The sequence below is a fragment of the Clupea harengus genome, chromosome 12 (assembly GCF_900700415.2).
Source record: "Clupea harengus chromosome 12, Ch_v2.0.2, whole genome shotgun sequence".
Lineage (NCBI taxonomy): Eukaryota > Metazoa > Chordata > Actinopteri > Clupeiformes > Clupeidae > Clupea > Clupea harengus.
In genome coordinates, this window is record NC_045163.1 from 27,913,073 (window position 1) to 27,925,480 (window position 12,408).

General features: G+C 43.9%; 1 protein-coding gene and 2 long non-coding RNA genes across 3 annotated transcripts in view; 2 read left to right on the plus strand and 1 right to left on the minus strand.

Moving 5' to 3' along the window:
- Window positions 1-4,296, plus strand: part of garnl3 (GTPase activating Rap/RanGAP domain like 3) — a 130,970-nt gene extending 126,674 nt beyond the window's left edge. The window contains exons 31-33 of the mRNA XM_042709461.1: window positions 2,184-2,402; window positions 3,150-3,264; window positions 3,934-4,296. Coding sequence (XP_042565395.1) covers window positions 2,184-2,402; window positions 3,150-3,264; window positions 3,934-4,072 — 473 coding nt within the window. The 3' untranslated portion in view covers window positions 4,073-4,296. The remainder of the gene's footprint in view (window positions 1-2,183; window positions 2,403-3,149; window positions 3,265-3,933) is intronic.
- A 111-nt stretch (window positions 4,297-4,407) lies between these two features.
- Window positions 4,408-5,254, plus strand: LOC122133355. The gene is made up of 2 exons (XR_006152709.1): window positions 4,408-4,596; window positions 4,659-5,254. It is a non-coding gene; the product is annotated as an uncharacterized LOC122133355 (long non-coding RNA).
- A 958-nt stretch (window positions 5,255-6,212) lies between these two features.
- LOC122133354 lies at window positions 6,213-6,655 on the minus strand. Its single transcript, XR_006152708.1, has 3 exons — window positions 6,417-6,655; window positions 6,318-6,372; window positions 6,213-6,262 (listed from the first exon to the last, which is right to left on the minus strand). It is a non-coding gene; the product is annotated as an uncharacterized LOC122133354 (long non-coding RNA).
- Window positions 6,656-12,408: the final 5,753 nt, after the last annotated feature.

Here is a 12,408-nt window from a genome sequence, read left to right on the forward strand (position 1 = left end):
AGAGAGAGAAAGAGGGGGAGAGAGAGGGAGTAAGAGTTCTACATGATGCCAGTGTAAGAGATGGAGAGATAGAGAGAGAATAAAAGGAGAAGAATGGGGAGGTGAGAGAGTAGAAAAGGAGGGGAAGAGAGAGATGAGGAAGAGAGAGATTAGGAGGGAGGGGAAGAGAGAGATGGGGAGGAGAGGAAGAGAGAGATGAGAGATTAGGAGGGAGGGGAAGAGAGAGATGGGAGGAGAGGAAGAGAGAGAGTAGAAAAGGAGGGGAAGAGAGAGACAGGGGAGGAGAGGAAGAGAGAGATGAGAGATTAGGAGGGAGGGGAAGAGAGAGATGGGGAGGAGAGGAAGAGAGAGATGAGAGATTAGGAGGGAGGGGAAGAGAGAGATGAGAGATTAGGAGGGAGGGGAAGAGAGAGATGGGGAGGAGAGGAAGAGAGAGAGTAGAAAAGGAGGGGAAGAGAGAGACGGGGTTTAAGTAGGAGGGCCACTCTTGATGCAGCATGAGTTCCTGATCGTTCCGTCACCATGGATACTTTTGTCAAAGCACCTCTTCAGCCTGTCCAGTCCGTCTGTGTGTGTGTGTGTGTGTGTGTGTGTGTGTGTGTGTGTGTGTGTGTGTGTGTCCAGACAGATGGGCATTAAAACAGTTGGGGAGAGTGATAAAATCACCCATCCGCCCTCCCCCCCTGAACAGCCAATCACGTCCATTTCTGCACGAGGAGAGAAAACTGTGGGCATGTCTCATTTTACCCTTGCCATTCTTCCCTCACGCACACACACACACACACACACACACACACACACACACACACACGCATGCGCGCACACGCACACCAGCACAGTGATTTGTAATTATAATCTTAAATCCTTAAGGGTGACAAGCCCATAGACAGTGCTGTGTGTGTGTGTGTGTGTGTGTGTGTGTGTGTGTGTGATTTCATGTCACTGAGCTGTCCCACTCTTCTGATCAGAGCTGTGAGTTAGTGAGGCTTGCTATCCTCCCGTGCAGAAATGTGTGTGTGTGTGATATGTGTGTGCTGTGTGTCTGTGTGATCTATTAATCCAAAGGAATGCATGATTGTCTAGCAGATCAGTTTCATTTAATCTCTTTGCCTTTGTCATTTATAATTTATCTTAAATTTTTCTCCAGTTTGAACAAGTCTGTCTGTGTGTTTTGATGTGGATATTTTCTATCTGATTGGATGTCACATGTTTTGGGGTTTTAGCAGTTGTTGAGTGCAGACTCTCACACACACTCATACTCAATTCCTAAATTTCCCTCGGGATTAATAAAGTATCCATCTATCTATACACACACACATCAAGCACACACACTCACACACTCATACACACACACACACACACACACACACACACACACACACACTCATACACACACACACACACACACCAAGCACACACACACACACACACACACACACACACACACACACACACACACACACGCACACTCATACACACACACTAACCCCATAATAGCATTCTGTGGCATGTGTCACTGGGAGCAAGCAACAGCAGAAGAGGAGCTAGTCTGCCCCCTGGTGGCCGATCAGAAATCTTCAGCCAACACACACGATGGAGCGTTTAATAGAGTTGAACTCAGGCTTACATACTGGGTCTGAATGCATACCTGTGAATTGTCTAGTGTGTGTGTGTGTGTGTGTGTGTTCATTTCTGAGCGTACACATGGCCTTATGGTAAACACCAATCAGCGGACTGAACACCTGATAGATCCTGAGTTCACAGGCCACAACCACTAAAAAAATGTACAGTCTTCTCTTTGACATGTTTACATACGTCTGTTTTTCTCATCTCTCGCTCTCAGCCCTTGTTGTCTTGGTTGCTTACATTCTCTCTCTTTTTTATCTTTGATCTGCTCTCTCTCCATTGGCCCTTCATTCTTCCCCTCTTTCTCCTTCTCTCTCTCTCTCCCTCTCTCTTTTCCCTACCTCTCTCTTCTTTCTCCCTCTCTCTCTACCTCTCCCTCCCTCACTCTCTCCCTCTCTGCCTCTCTCTCTCTCCCTCCCTCCCTCTCTCTCTCTCTGTCCCTTTCCGTCTCTCCCTCCCTCCCTCCCTCTCTCTCCCTCACTCTCTCTCTCCCTCCCTCTCTCTCTCTCTCTCTCCCTCTCTCTCTCTCTCTCTCTCTCTCTCTCTCTCTCTCTCAGGTGAGGCCCAATCCAAACACATCTACAAGATCCCCTTGAGTAACTTGGTGGGGCGGAGCATTGAAAGGCCCCTCAAGTCCCCATTGGTCAATAAGGTGGTGACCCATCCGGCCGCCAGTGTGATAAACCCCGCCCCCATCATCCCTTCCACGCCCTCCCTGTCTCTGTCCCGCATGGAGATCAAAGAGATCGCCAGCCGCACACGCAAGGAGCTCCTGGGTAAGGCACAGACAGACAGACAGACAGACAGACAGACAGACAGACAGACAGACAGACAGGCAGACAGACACAGACAGACACAGACAGGCATACAGACAGACAGACAGGCAGGCAGACAGACAGACAGACACAGACAGGCAGACAGACAGGCAGGCAGGCAGGCAGGCAGACAGACAGACAGACAGACAGGCAGACAGGCAGACAGGCAGGCAGACTAGATGATGAGTGAATGTACACATTATCAGTTGTCAGTGAATGCACACAATCATAGTCACACACACACATCAACACGCATACACACATCAATATGCATACACACACATATATTTGGGAACACAGACACACACACACACACACTCACTCGCTCTCAGTCCGTTGCGATACTATAAGCAATTTCGGAACATTTTCAGGCGTGAAAGCAAGTGTTTGTGAAGCATGAGTGTACATTTATAGATTGTCTTTATCTTGATGTGTGAATGGGGTTCTGTTTCTGTTTGTATGCGTGTGTGTGTGTGTGTGTGTGTGTGGTGTGTGTGTGGTGTGTGTGTGTGTTTGTGTGTGTTTGTGTGTGTGGTGTGTGTGTATGTGTGTGTGTGTGTGTGTGTGTGTGTGTGTGTATGTGTGTGCGCGTGCGTGCGTGCGGTGTGTGTGTGTGTGTGTGTGTGTGTGTGTGTGTGTGTATGCGCGTGTGTGTGTGTGTGTGTGTGTGTGTGTGTGTGTGTGTGTGTGTGTGTGTGTGTGTCTCAGGTCTGAAGGAGGAGCCCAGCAGTAAGTCTGAGAGCAGTTCAGTGAAGCAGAGGAAGATCAGCAAGAAACCCACTGAGGACGAGCCGAAGAGAACAGGCAGCTGTACTAGCGAGCGGTCAGTCACACACACACACACACACTCACAGATACACACACACAGACACTCACACACACACACACACACACACACACACACACACACACACACGCACACACACACACACACACACACACACACACACACACACACACTCACACCACACACACACACAACACACACACACACACACACACACACACACTCACACAAACAAACACAGACACACACACACAAACACACACACACACAGAAACACACACACACACACACACACCTACACACACACACATCACACACACACACACACACACACACCTACACACACACATCACACACACACACCACACACACACACACACACACACACACACACCACACACACACACACACACACACACACACACACACACACACACACACACACACACACACACACAGCAAGAAACCCACTGAGAGGAAGAGCAGAAGAGAACACATTATATATTCATGAGCACACACACCCTCCTCATTGTAAACACACATTATGTATTCATACACAAACATATAAACACACACACATAAACACACACCACACACACACCACACCACACACACACTCACACCACACACACACACACACACACAAACACACACACACACACATGAAACCTTGTCATGAGCCATGTTTGGATGTTGTATCCTTAGGGCGGAGCTTGTGGACGGCGAATCAGATGTCCAGCTTCACTGCTCCACCGGCTCAGAGGCTGGGCCACAGGAGTCAAGCCCGCCCCTGACCAACCCCTTGGCCACATCCTTCGAGGAGGACATCCTGGATCTAAAGTGATGACAATCCCACAATGCACCTCTCCCATGGCATCCCCTCTCTCCAAGTTGTTTGGCGATTTTTGTTTGTTTGTTTATTTCCTGTCCGTTTCATTTCAGTTGTTTGCCTGTATCAGCCGCTGTGGCAGCCTCATGGCTTCAGATGTGGATGTGGTGTGTGTCGTGGGATGTCAAATGCAGTAGAATCAATCGGGTGGTGTGCGTGTTCGTTGTGTGTGTGTGTGTGTGTGTTGGTCTGTGTGTGTGGGTGAGTTTGCTTCTGTGTATGTGTGCATGGGTGTGTGTTCTTGTATGTATGTTCTATCTCTCTCTCTCTCTCTCTCTCTGTGCGTGTGTGTGTGTGTGTGTGTGTGTGTGTGTGTGTGTGTGTGTGTGTGTGTGTGCGTGTGTGTCCCAGTCCCCATATTAAATACAGTCAGACCTGAGATAGGGATTAAGACTAAAACCTAACCCAGACTAGACCTAAGGACTTGTAGCAGTCTGAGGAGAAGTTTAAAGAGAAGAGAAGTTTAGAGAGAAGAGAAGGTTATAGAGAAGAGAAGTTTAAAGAAGGTTTAGTGAGAAAAGAAGTTTAAAGAGAAGTGAAGGTTATAGAGAAGAGACGTTTAAAGAGAAGATAAGTTTATAGAGAAGAGAAGTTTAAAGAAAAGAGAAGTTTAAAGATAGACATACGTGAATGTGCCTCTCTGTTTGAACCAAGACTTTATCAGGAGTAGGAAAAGTCCTCGTGAGGAGGACTAAGGTTGTGGTCAGGTAGTCCAAAAATACATCCTGTGTCTTTTCCTAACTATTTTTCCTTGACCTTGATGGAAAACGTCAAAGAGGTCAAAGAAAGATGTGAAGGAGAATTCACAAGGACCTGGGAAAGACATCCGCAGTGCTAGGAGAATCCCACTGCACTTGCTCTAGGCCACGTGATTATGCAACGGCGGATGTTATTGACGCGGGTCGTACTGATTGTTCGATGTTTCTGCCACAAGGAATTGTGGGTCGCCATTATCTCCTTTCCTAAGAGAGAGCGGGGAGGAGAATCAGTCAAGCATTTAGGCTCGAATAAGGGAAGGTGATCACCATATCACCACCATATACTGTAGGTCCGCAACCTCTTAGTGTGGCCCCCAATCACAGTGGCTAGATAGGTTTGGTTTACAGACATCAGCCAAGATAAACATAAACAAACAAACAACAGAAGTAAATGTTTACGGTTTCCTTGGAGACCAAACATGAATGTAAATTGACGCACCCAAGGCACGATGACAAAAAACACGACTTTAACCCCGAGTGTCCTGTTTTGGTTGTATCTTTTTTTTATATTTTCTCTTTTTTTTTTTTTAAAGGAATACATATATAAATACATATATTTGTTGTATATTATGTGATACTTTCTGTGTAAGTGAGAATAAAATATAATATATGCATATTGGGTTGTGAGCATCTGAATAGGTGGGTGCGCACGTGTGGACAAAAATCATATATATCTTTATAGGTCGTATTTGTAGATGATATTACACATATAAAACACACACATATTATATATATAAATATATATAATATATATTTATATATATATATATATATAAATATAAATATATGTATGTAATATCTGTAAATGTATGATGTTTCTATGCTGTTCATGTCTCACTGTTTTGGACACTATCCTCTCTCTGTCTCTCTCTCTCTCTCTCTCTCTTTCTCTCTCTCTTTCTCTCTCTCTCTCACTCCTTCTTGTTCTCTCCATCTCTCCATCACCTTCTGTAGTGTTGCGTCTATATATCGGTGTGTGTGGTATCAGGAAGTCCGGGCCAGTGAGTCTCTCAAGTGCCACTTTCTTACAGCCTCTAGTTGACCCCGACTCCCATTTTCTACCAGTCAGTAAATCATGATTCTAATTCAGAAAAGGATTTATCAACAGCAAAAAAAATCAATGTCCAGGTCAGTGTAATGACACAAGCTCCTCTACAAACCTCTACATGAAACGTGACCCGAAACTCTCACGCGTTGCCCCTCTACAAGTCAAGACATAGGCTTTACAATCACCTGACATAAGCTTCACAAACACCTGACATAAGCTTCACAAACACCTGACATAGGCTTCACAAACACCTGACATAAGCTTAACAAACACTTGACATAGGCTTCACAAACACCTGACATAGGCTTCACAAACACCTGACATAGGCTTCACAAACACCTGACATAAGCTTAACAAACACCTGACGTAGGCTTCACAAACACTTCACAAACACCTGACATAAGCTTAACAAACACCTGACGTAGGCTTCACAAACACTTCACAAACACCTGACATAGGCTTCACAAACACCTGACATAGGCTTCACAAACACCTGACATAAGCTTAACAAACACTTCACAAACACCTGTCATAGGCTTCACAAACACCTGACATATGCTTAACAAACACTTGACATAAGCTTAACAAACACTTTACAAACACCTGACATAGGCTTAAAAAACACTTCACAAACACCTGACATAGGCTTCACAAACACCTGACATAGGCTTCACAAACACCTGACATAGGCTTCACAACAAACACCTGCCAAGGGCTTCACAAACACGAACACCTGCATGCCTCTGCACATTGGTGCAGTCATTAGATGGTGAGCTGGATATTTAGCGCTAGACTTAGAACCCTCTCTCAGCTGAGAGACTTTAGCGAACTCCTTGACCTTTGAACTCCTTGACCTTTGAACTCCTTCACCTTTGACCTCCTTCACCTTTGACCTCCACACTAGCGGATGATGTCTGGTCAGCCCTCTCAGGGAGACAGGCTGGTCTCACTTTGGCTGAATTGTCCTTCAGTACTGTGTACTTAATACATTATTGAATGATAAGTGCAGTGTACTTCTCATGTTAGCACATCAGCTATCACAAGAGTAACTTGGGTTTTTAGTGTAGTGTGATGCTTAGTGGGATGTATGGTAGTTAGTAGTATGGTTATCATGGGAAGTACATGCGATTACTGATCACGTAGTTAAGTAGACCAGTGGTTCTCAAACTAGGGGTCGGGATCCCAAGTGGGGTCGCCAAACGTTTTTTGGGGGTCGCGAAATGATCTTGCTGCCCTGTGCGTCAACATATTAGGCTTTGACATGCTGTATAGTCTATCAGAAATGGTGTTTTCTACATCAGGATGGATAATGAAAACTAATATTTTCTCAGCAAGCAGTCTCATCATTCAAGATGAAACTGAATTTAGACCTATAATATCCTGTCAAAATGTGTTGGGGGTCGCGAGACTTGGCAAATGGATTTTATGGGGTCCCCGGACAAAAAGTTTGAGAACCACTGAAGTAGACCATGACAAGGACACCGGAGATAAAGTGGGGACCTCAGGCCTTGTGGAGACAGTGTGCCAGGTCGTCACGGAGACGCAGACGTGGCCGTCTGCTCAGCCTTAGCCATACTTTTATATCCGTAAACAAAAACACGTTTAGAGCTAGCTGTCTAGACTGAACACACCGCCTACAGGGCTGTTTGGGTCTCTTGGTATTGTCAGCTAAAGGGTTAGCATGCTTGCTTTGGATCTGCAAGGCAGTGTGTACAGGATAGAGGTGTCCTCTTTTCTGTGGCGTTTGGCACAGAAGCGCCATCTTGTGGACAGAAGACAGAACTATTCTTTGACCTGTCTAGTCCACTCCTCCTACCCCTTTCTGTCTGTGTCTTTTTCTCCCTCCCTTTCTCACACTCCTCCTCTCTCTCTGTTCATCATTCATTCACAATTCCACCTCTCTTTGTACAAAATCTTTGAACACTAGTAGCAGTCCGAAAAAAAGGGACGGGATTTAAAAAGGTAAAAAAAATATGGGAATATTTTTGCAGATGAACTGTACTTGTTATTTATGAGCTCTATCCCCGCAGTGACTGGCATGAGCAGAAGAAGACTCTTGGTCACAGAGTTAATTAAGCAAATTATAAAAAAATATAAATTGTCTTTTTTTTTTTTTTTTTTTTTTCTATCTTCTGTTGTCTTTCTCTCTTTTGTTTGACTGTTCAGCCTGTTCTGTTTGCACCCACCCCTGTCTTCTCTGAGGTCCTCTTAGCAGTGGTGTCGTGTGTGAGTCAGTAAGTGCTGTTTAGACTGTCACGGAGCCTCGGTCTTATCAAAACGAAAGAGAAAAGAAAAAAAAACACTTCAAAAAACACCAAGTGTCTTAAAATATTGTATCGCCATTGTTTTTAATGCCAAGTACTTACAGTACTACTTGTAAATGTTTTGTGTTTCAAAATGTGGCCTCAAACAAAACTAAACAATTATTCTGATTATTATTTGAACGTTTTATTTTATTAAGTGCTGTTGACCACTGCTGTGAAAGTAGTTCATTTTTTGTTGATTGATATGGAATAAATATTTATGAAATTTCAGCATTTCAGTCCTTTTCTTTGCATCAGTATTTATCAGTTAAGACACAACACTCCATTTACAATTAGGAGACGCTTTTATCCAAAGCAACTTACAAGGATGTATACACATTTTACATTTACACTGATGGCACACTGCACATCAGGAGAAATTAGGTGTCTTGCTCAAGGACGCTTTGACAGGAAATCGAACTAGCAACCTTCTGATTACTGAACGACTTCTCTACCTCCTGTACCAGTGTCGCCCCCACTCCACTCCAAACCATGGACTGGAGTGGGGATGGGGGTGGTGTGCATTCTCAACAAAGAGGTTCAAAATGATTGAAAGGTTGTTGAGTTCAAAGTGAGTGAACAGGCAACTAGCTCATCGTCGTCTGGGTGGAAGTTTAGACTGGGAACCTGGGTTAACAGAAGCCCATGAAAAGCTGGTTGTAGAGAGTTCCTTATCTGCTACCCAACACTAGAGGTGTTAGTGTTTGATGGTGAGCTGTAGAGATCCTTCTCTGCTACCCAACACTAGGGGGCAGGTGTCTGATGGTGAGCTGGAGAGATCCTTACCTGCTACCCAACGCTAGAGGTGTTAGTGTCTGATGATGGGCTGGAGAGATCCTTATCTGCTACCCAACGCTAGAGGTGTTAGTGTCTGATGGTGAGCTGGAGAGATCCTTACCTGCTACCCAACGCTAGAGGTGTTAGTGTCTGATGATGGGCTGGAGAGATCCTTATCTGCTACCCAACACTAGGGGTGTTAGTGTCTGATGGTGAGCTGTAGAGATCCTTACCTGCTACCCAACACTAGGGGTGTTAGTGTCTGATGGTGAGCTGTAGAGATCCGGCAGGTATAGGAATAGGAATAGGTGTCCAATTCTTCAAGAACACACACACACACACACACACACAGACACACACACACACACACACACACACACACAGACACACACACACACACACACACACAGACACACACACACAGACACACACACACACACCCACGCACACACACACACACACACACACACACACACACTGACACACACACACACACACACACACAGTAAAACCATGTGACAACACTAAGTCTAGGGTATGCCCATGTTCGTGCGTGAGAGCAGTGACCGATAGTACTGAACGTGAACGTTCAAATGTCCAATGATTAGAAATCCTGTCCGCAGTCGTACGAGAGCGCCCAGGAGGTCAGCGAACTCTTCAGGGAGTGAAGATCCTTTGAGCTCTGGGAGGCCTGGACACACCAAAGCACAGACACATGGTCCAGAGTCCAACAGAGCAACGCTCACAAGCTAGTGGAGTTCAAAGCTAGTGTAGGAAGTGGCAGATTATTAACAGCATGTCAATGCACTTTTTTTTTCAAAAACAGCTGCAAGACCTCCGCCACGGCCAGTTGATCTGGGTGAACTAAAAGCAAAGGGTCATCTGGTGGACAGCATTAAGATCGGACAGCATTTTAGGGGGGCACTGTGGCGCAAGCAGTAGCCCCGACCATATACGGGCTTGAATGCCCACGGGGACACGGGTTCGAATCCGACCCGCTGTCATTTCCCGATCCCATTCCCCACCTCTTCTCTCCATATCATTTCCTGTCCAAACCTTCACTGTCCTATCTCATTAAAGGCAAAAAGCCCCAAAACAAATCTTTAAAAAAAAAAAAAAAAGATCGGACAGCATTTTAAGCCCCCTCAAGTCTCAGTCACACACAGAAAATCCAATTCCTCTAACAAGGAAAGAAAACCCCCCATTTCAAACAGCATACTATACCGTCTGTGTGAGAGACTGATGATGGTAGGTATGGTCTGCGGCCTGCAGGGGGAGCTAGCTCTGTGAACACTGGTAGGGAGAGGAGTATGCAGCAGTGTCTATCTGGGTGGCTTGGGCCCACTTCCTGTTTCAGTCATTCACACAAGTTTGTCTGAATGTCATTTTCATTCTTCGCCTAAAGATGCAGTGAGGGGAAGAAGGTTCTGAGGACGTTCTAATCATGTCTCTGTAGTTATAATCATGTCTATACATTCTGTGTCTGTAGTTATAATCATGTCTAATCATGTCTCTGTAGTTATAATCATGTCTATACATTCTGTGTCTGTAGTTATAATCATGTCTAATCATGTCTCTGTAGTTCTAATCATGTCTATACATTCTGTGTCTGTAGTTATAATCATGTCTAATCATGTCTCTGTAGTTCTAATCATGTCTATACATTCTGTGTCTGTAGTTATAATCATGTCTAATCATGTCTCTGTAGTTCTAATCATGTCTATGCATTCTGTGTCTGTAGTTATAATCATGTCTAATCATGTCTCTGTAGTTCTAATCATGTCTATGCATTCTGTGTCTGTAGTTATAATCATGTTCTAATCATGTCTATGCATTCTGTGTCTGTAGTTATAATCATGTTCTAATCATGTCTATGCATTCTGTGTCTGTAGTCCTAATCATGTTCTAATCATGTCTAATCATCATGTCTCTGTAGTTATAATCATGTTCTAATCATGTCTATGCATTCTGTGTCTGTAGTCCTAATCATGTTCTAATCATGTCTCTGCATTCTGTCTCTGTAGTTATAATCATGTCTGTGCATTCTGTGTCTGCAGTTATAATCATGTCTATGCATTCTGTGTCTGCAGTTATAATCATGTCTATGCATTCTGTGTCTGCAGTTATAATCATGTCTATGCATTCTGTGTCTGTAGTTATAATCATGTCTGTGCATTCTGTGTCTGTAGTTATAATCATGTTCTAATCATGTCTATGCATTCTGTGTCTGCAGTTCTAATCATGTCTATGCATTCTGTGTCTGTAGTTATAATCATGTCTATGCATTCTGTGTCTGTAGTTCTAATCATGTCTATGCATTCTGTGTCTGCAGTTCTAATCATGTCTATGCATTCTGTGTCTGTAGTTATAATCATGTCTATGCATTCTGTGTCTGTAGTTCTAATCATGTCTATGCATTCTGTGTCTGTAGTTCTAATCATGTCTATGCATTCTGTGTCTGTAGTTCGAATCATGTTCGAATCATGTTCTAATCATGCCTATGTCACGGTAAGAGAAATGTAATGAAAAGCCTTTTTTAGGACTGAACTGGAATCCTGTGACAAGCAGAATGAGAATGAGTAAAAGGCATGGCCTCAGAATGAGAATAATAATAATAATAATAATAAAACTTTATTTATATAGTATAGTATAGAATGAGTATTTATATAGTATAGTATAGATTGAGTATGAGTTAAAGGCATGGCCTCAGAATAAGTATGAGTAAAAGTATTACAGGTCTATTTTTGTTTCTTGCACAGCGAAGAGAGACAGAAATACTGTACGTGCCTGTGTGAGTCTAGTCATCGGGGACTACACAAGAAGAGAGGGAGGAGACAAGAAGAGAGGGGGAAGACAAACGCTTAGTAAATAAACAAAGGACGTAGCTTAATCCATGAAGCACGTAACTGATCAATAAAGAAGAAAAAACATAAAAAAGTAGTGCCATAAAAAAGAAAACATTTCAGTCTAATTGGAATCGCAAATGCTCTCTCCTGGAGGACTACTTCGTCAATCAAAATATAAAATAAACTTCCCTACCTGTGTCACAGTGGTGGAGCACGTAAGGAGGTACTGCTGATGAAGAGAAACACGCGTTGTACTCGTGAGTGTGTGTGTGTGTGTGAGTGTGTGTGTGTGCACTTTTATGCTTATGTTCTCATGTACACAAAACATGCTTCCAGGTTTTATGAATAAAACACACTTATATTGCATTTTAATTTGCTTCTAGTAAATTGTATTCATGTTAGTGCATGCAGCCGTGGAGCAATCAACTGTGTTCCACGACATGAACTCATTTGGCACAAACCATGTTCACTGTTCAAAGCTTTACGCTTTACAAACACATCTGAGCAATGCAGGTAACCTTCCATACAAAAAAGCTTTATGACCACCAGAACACTTCGT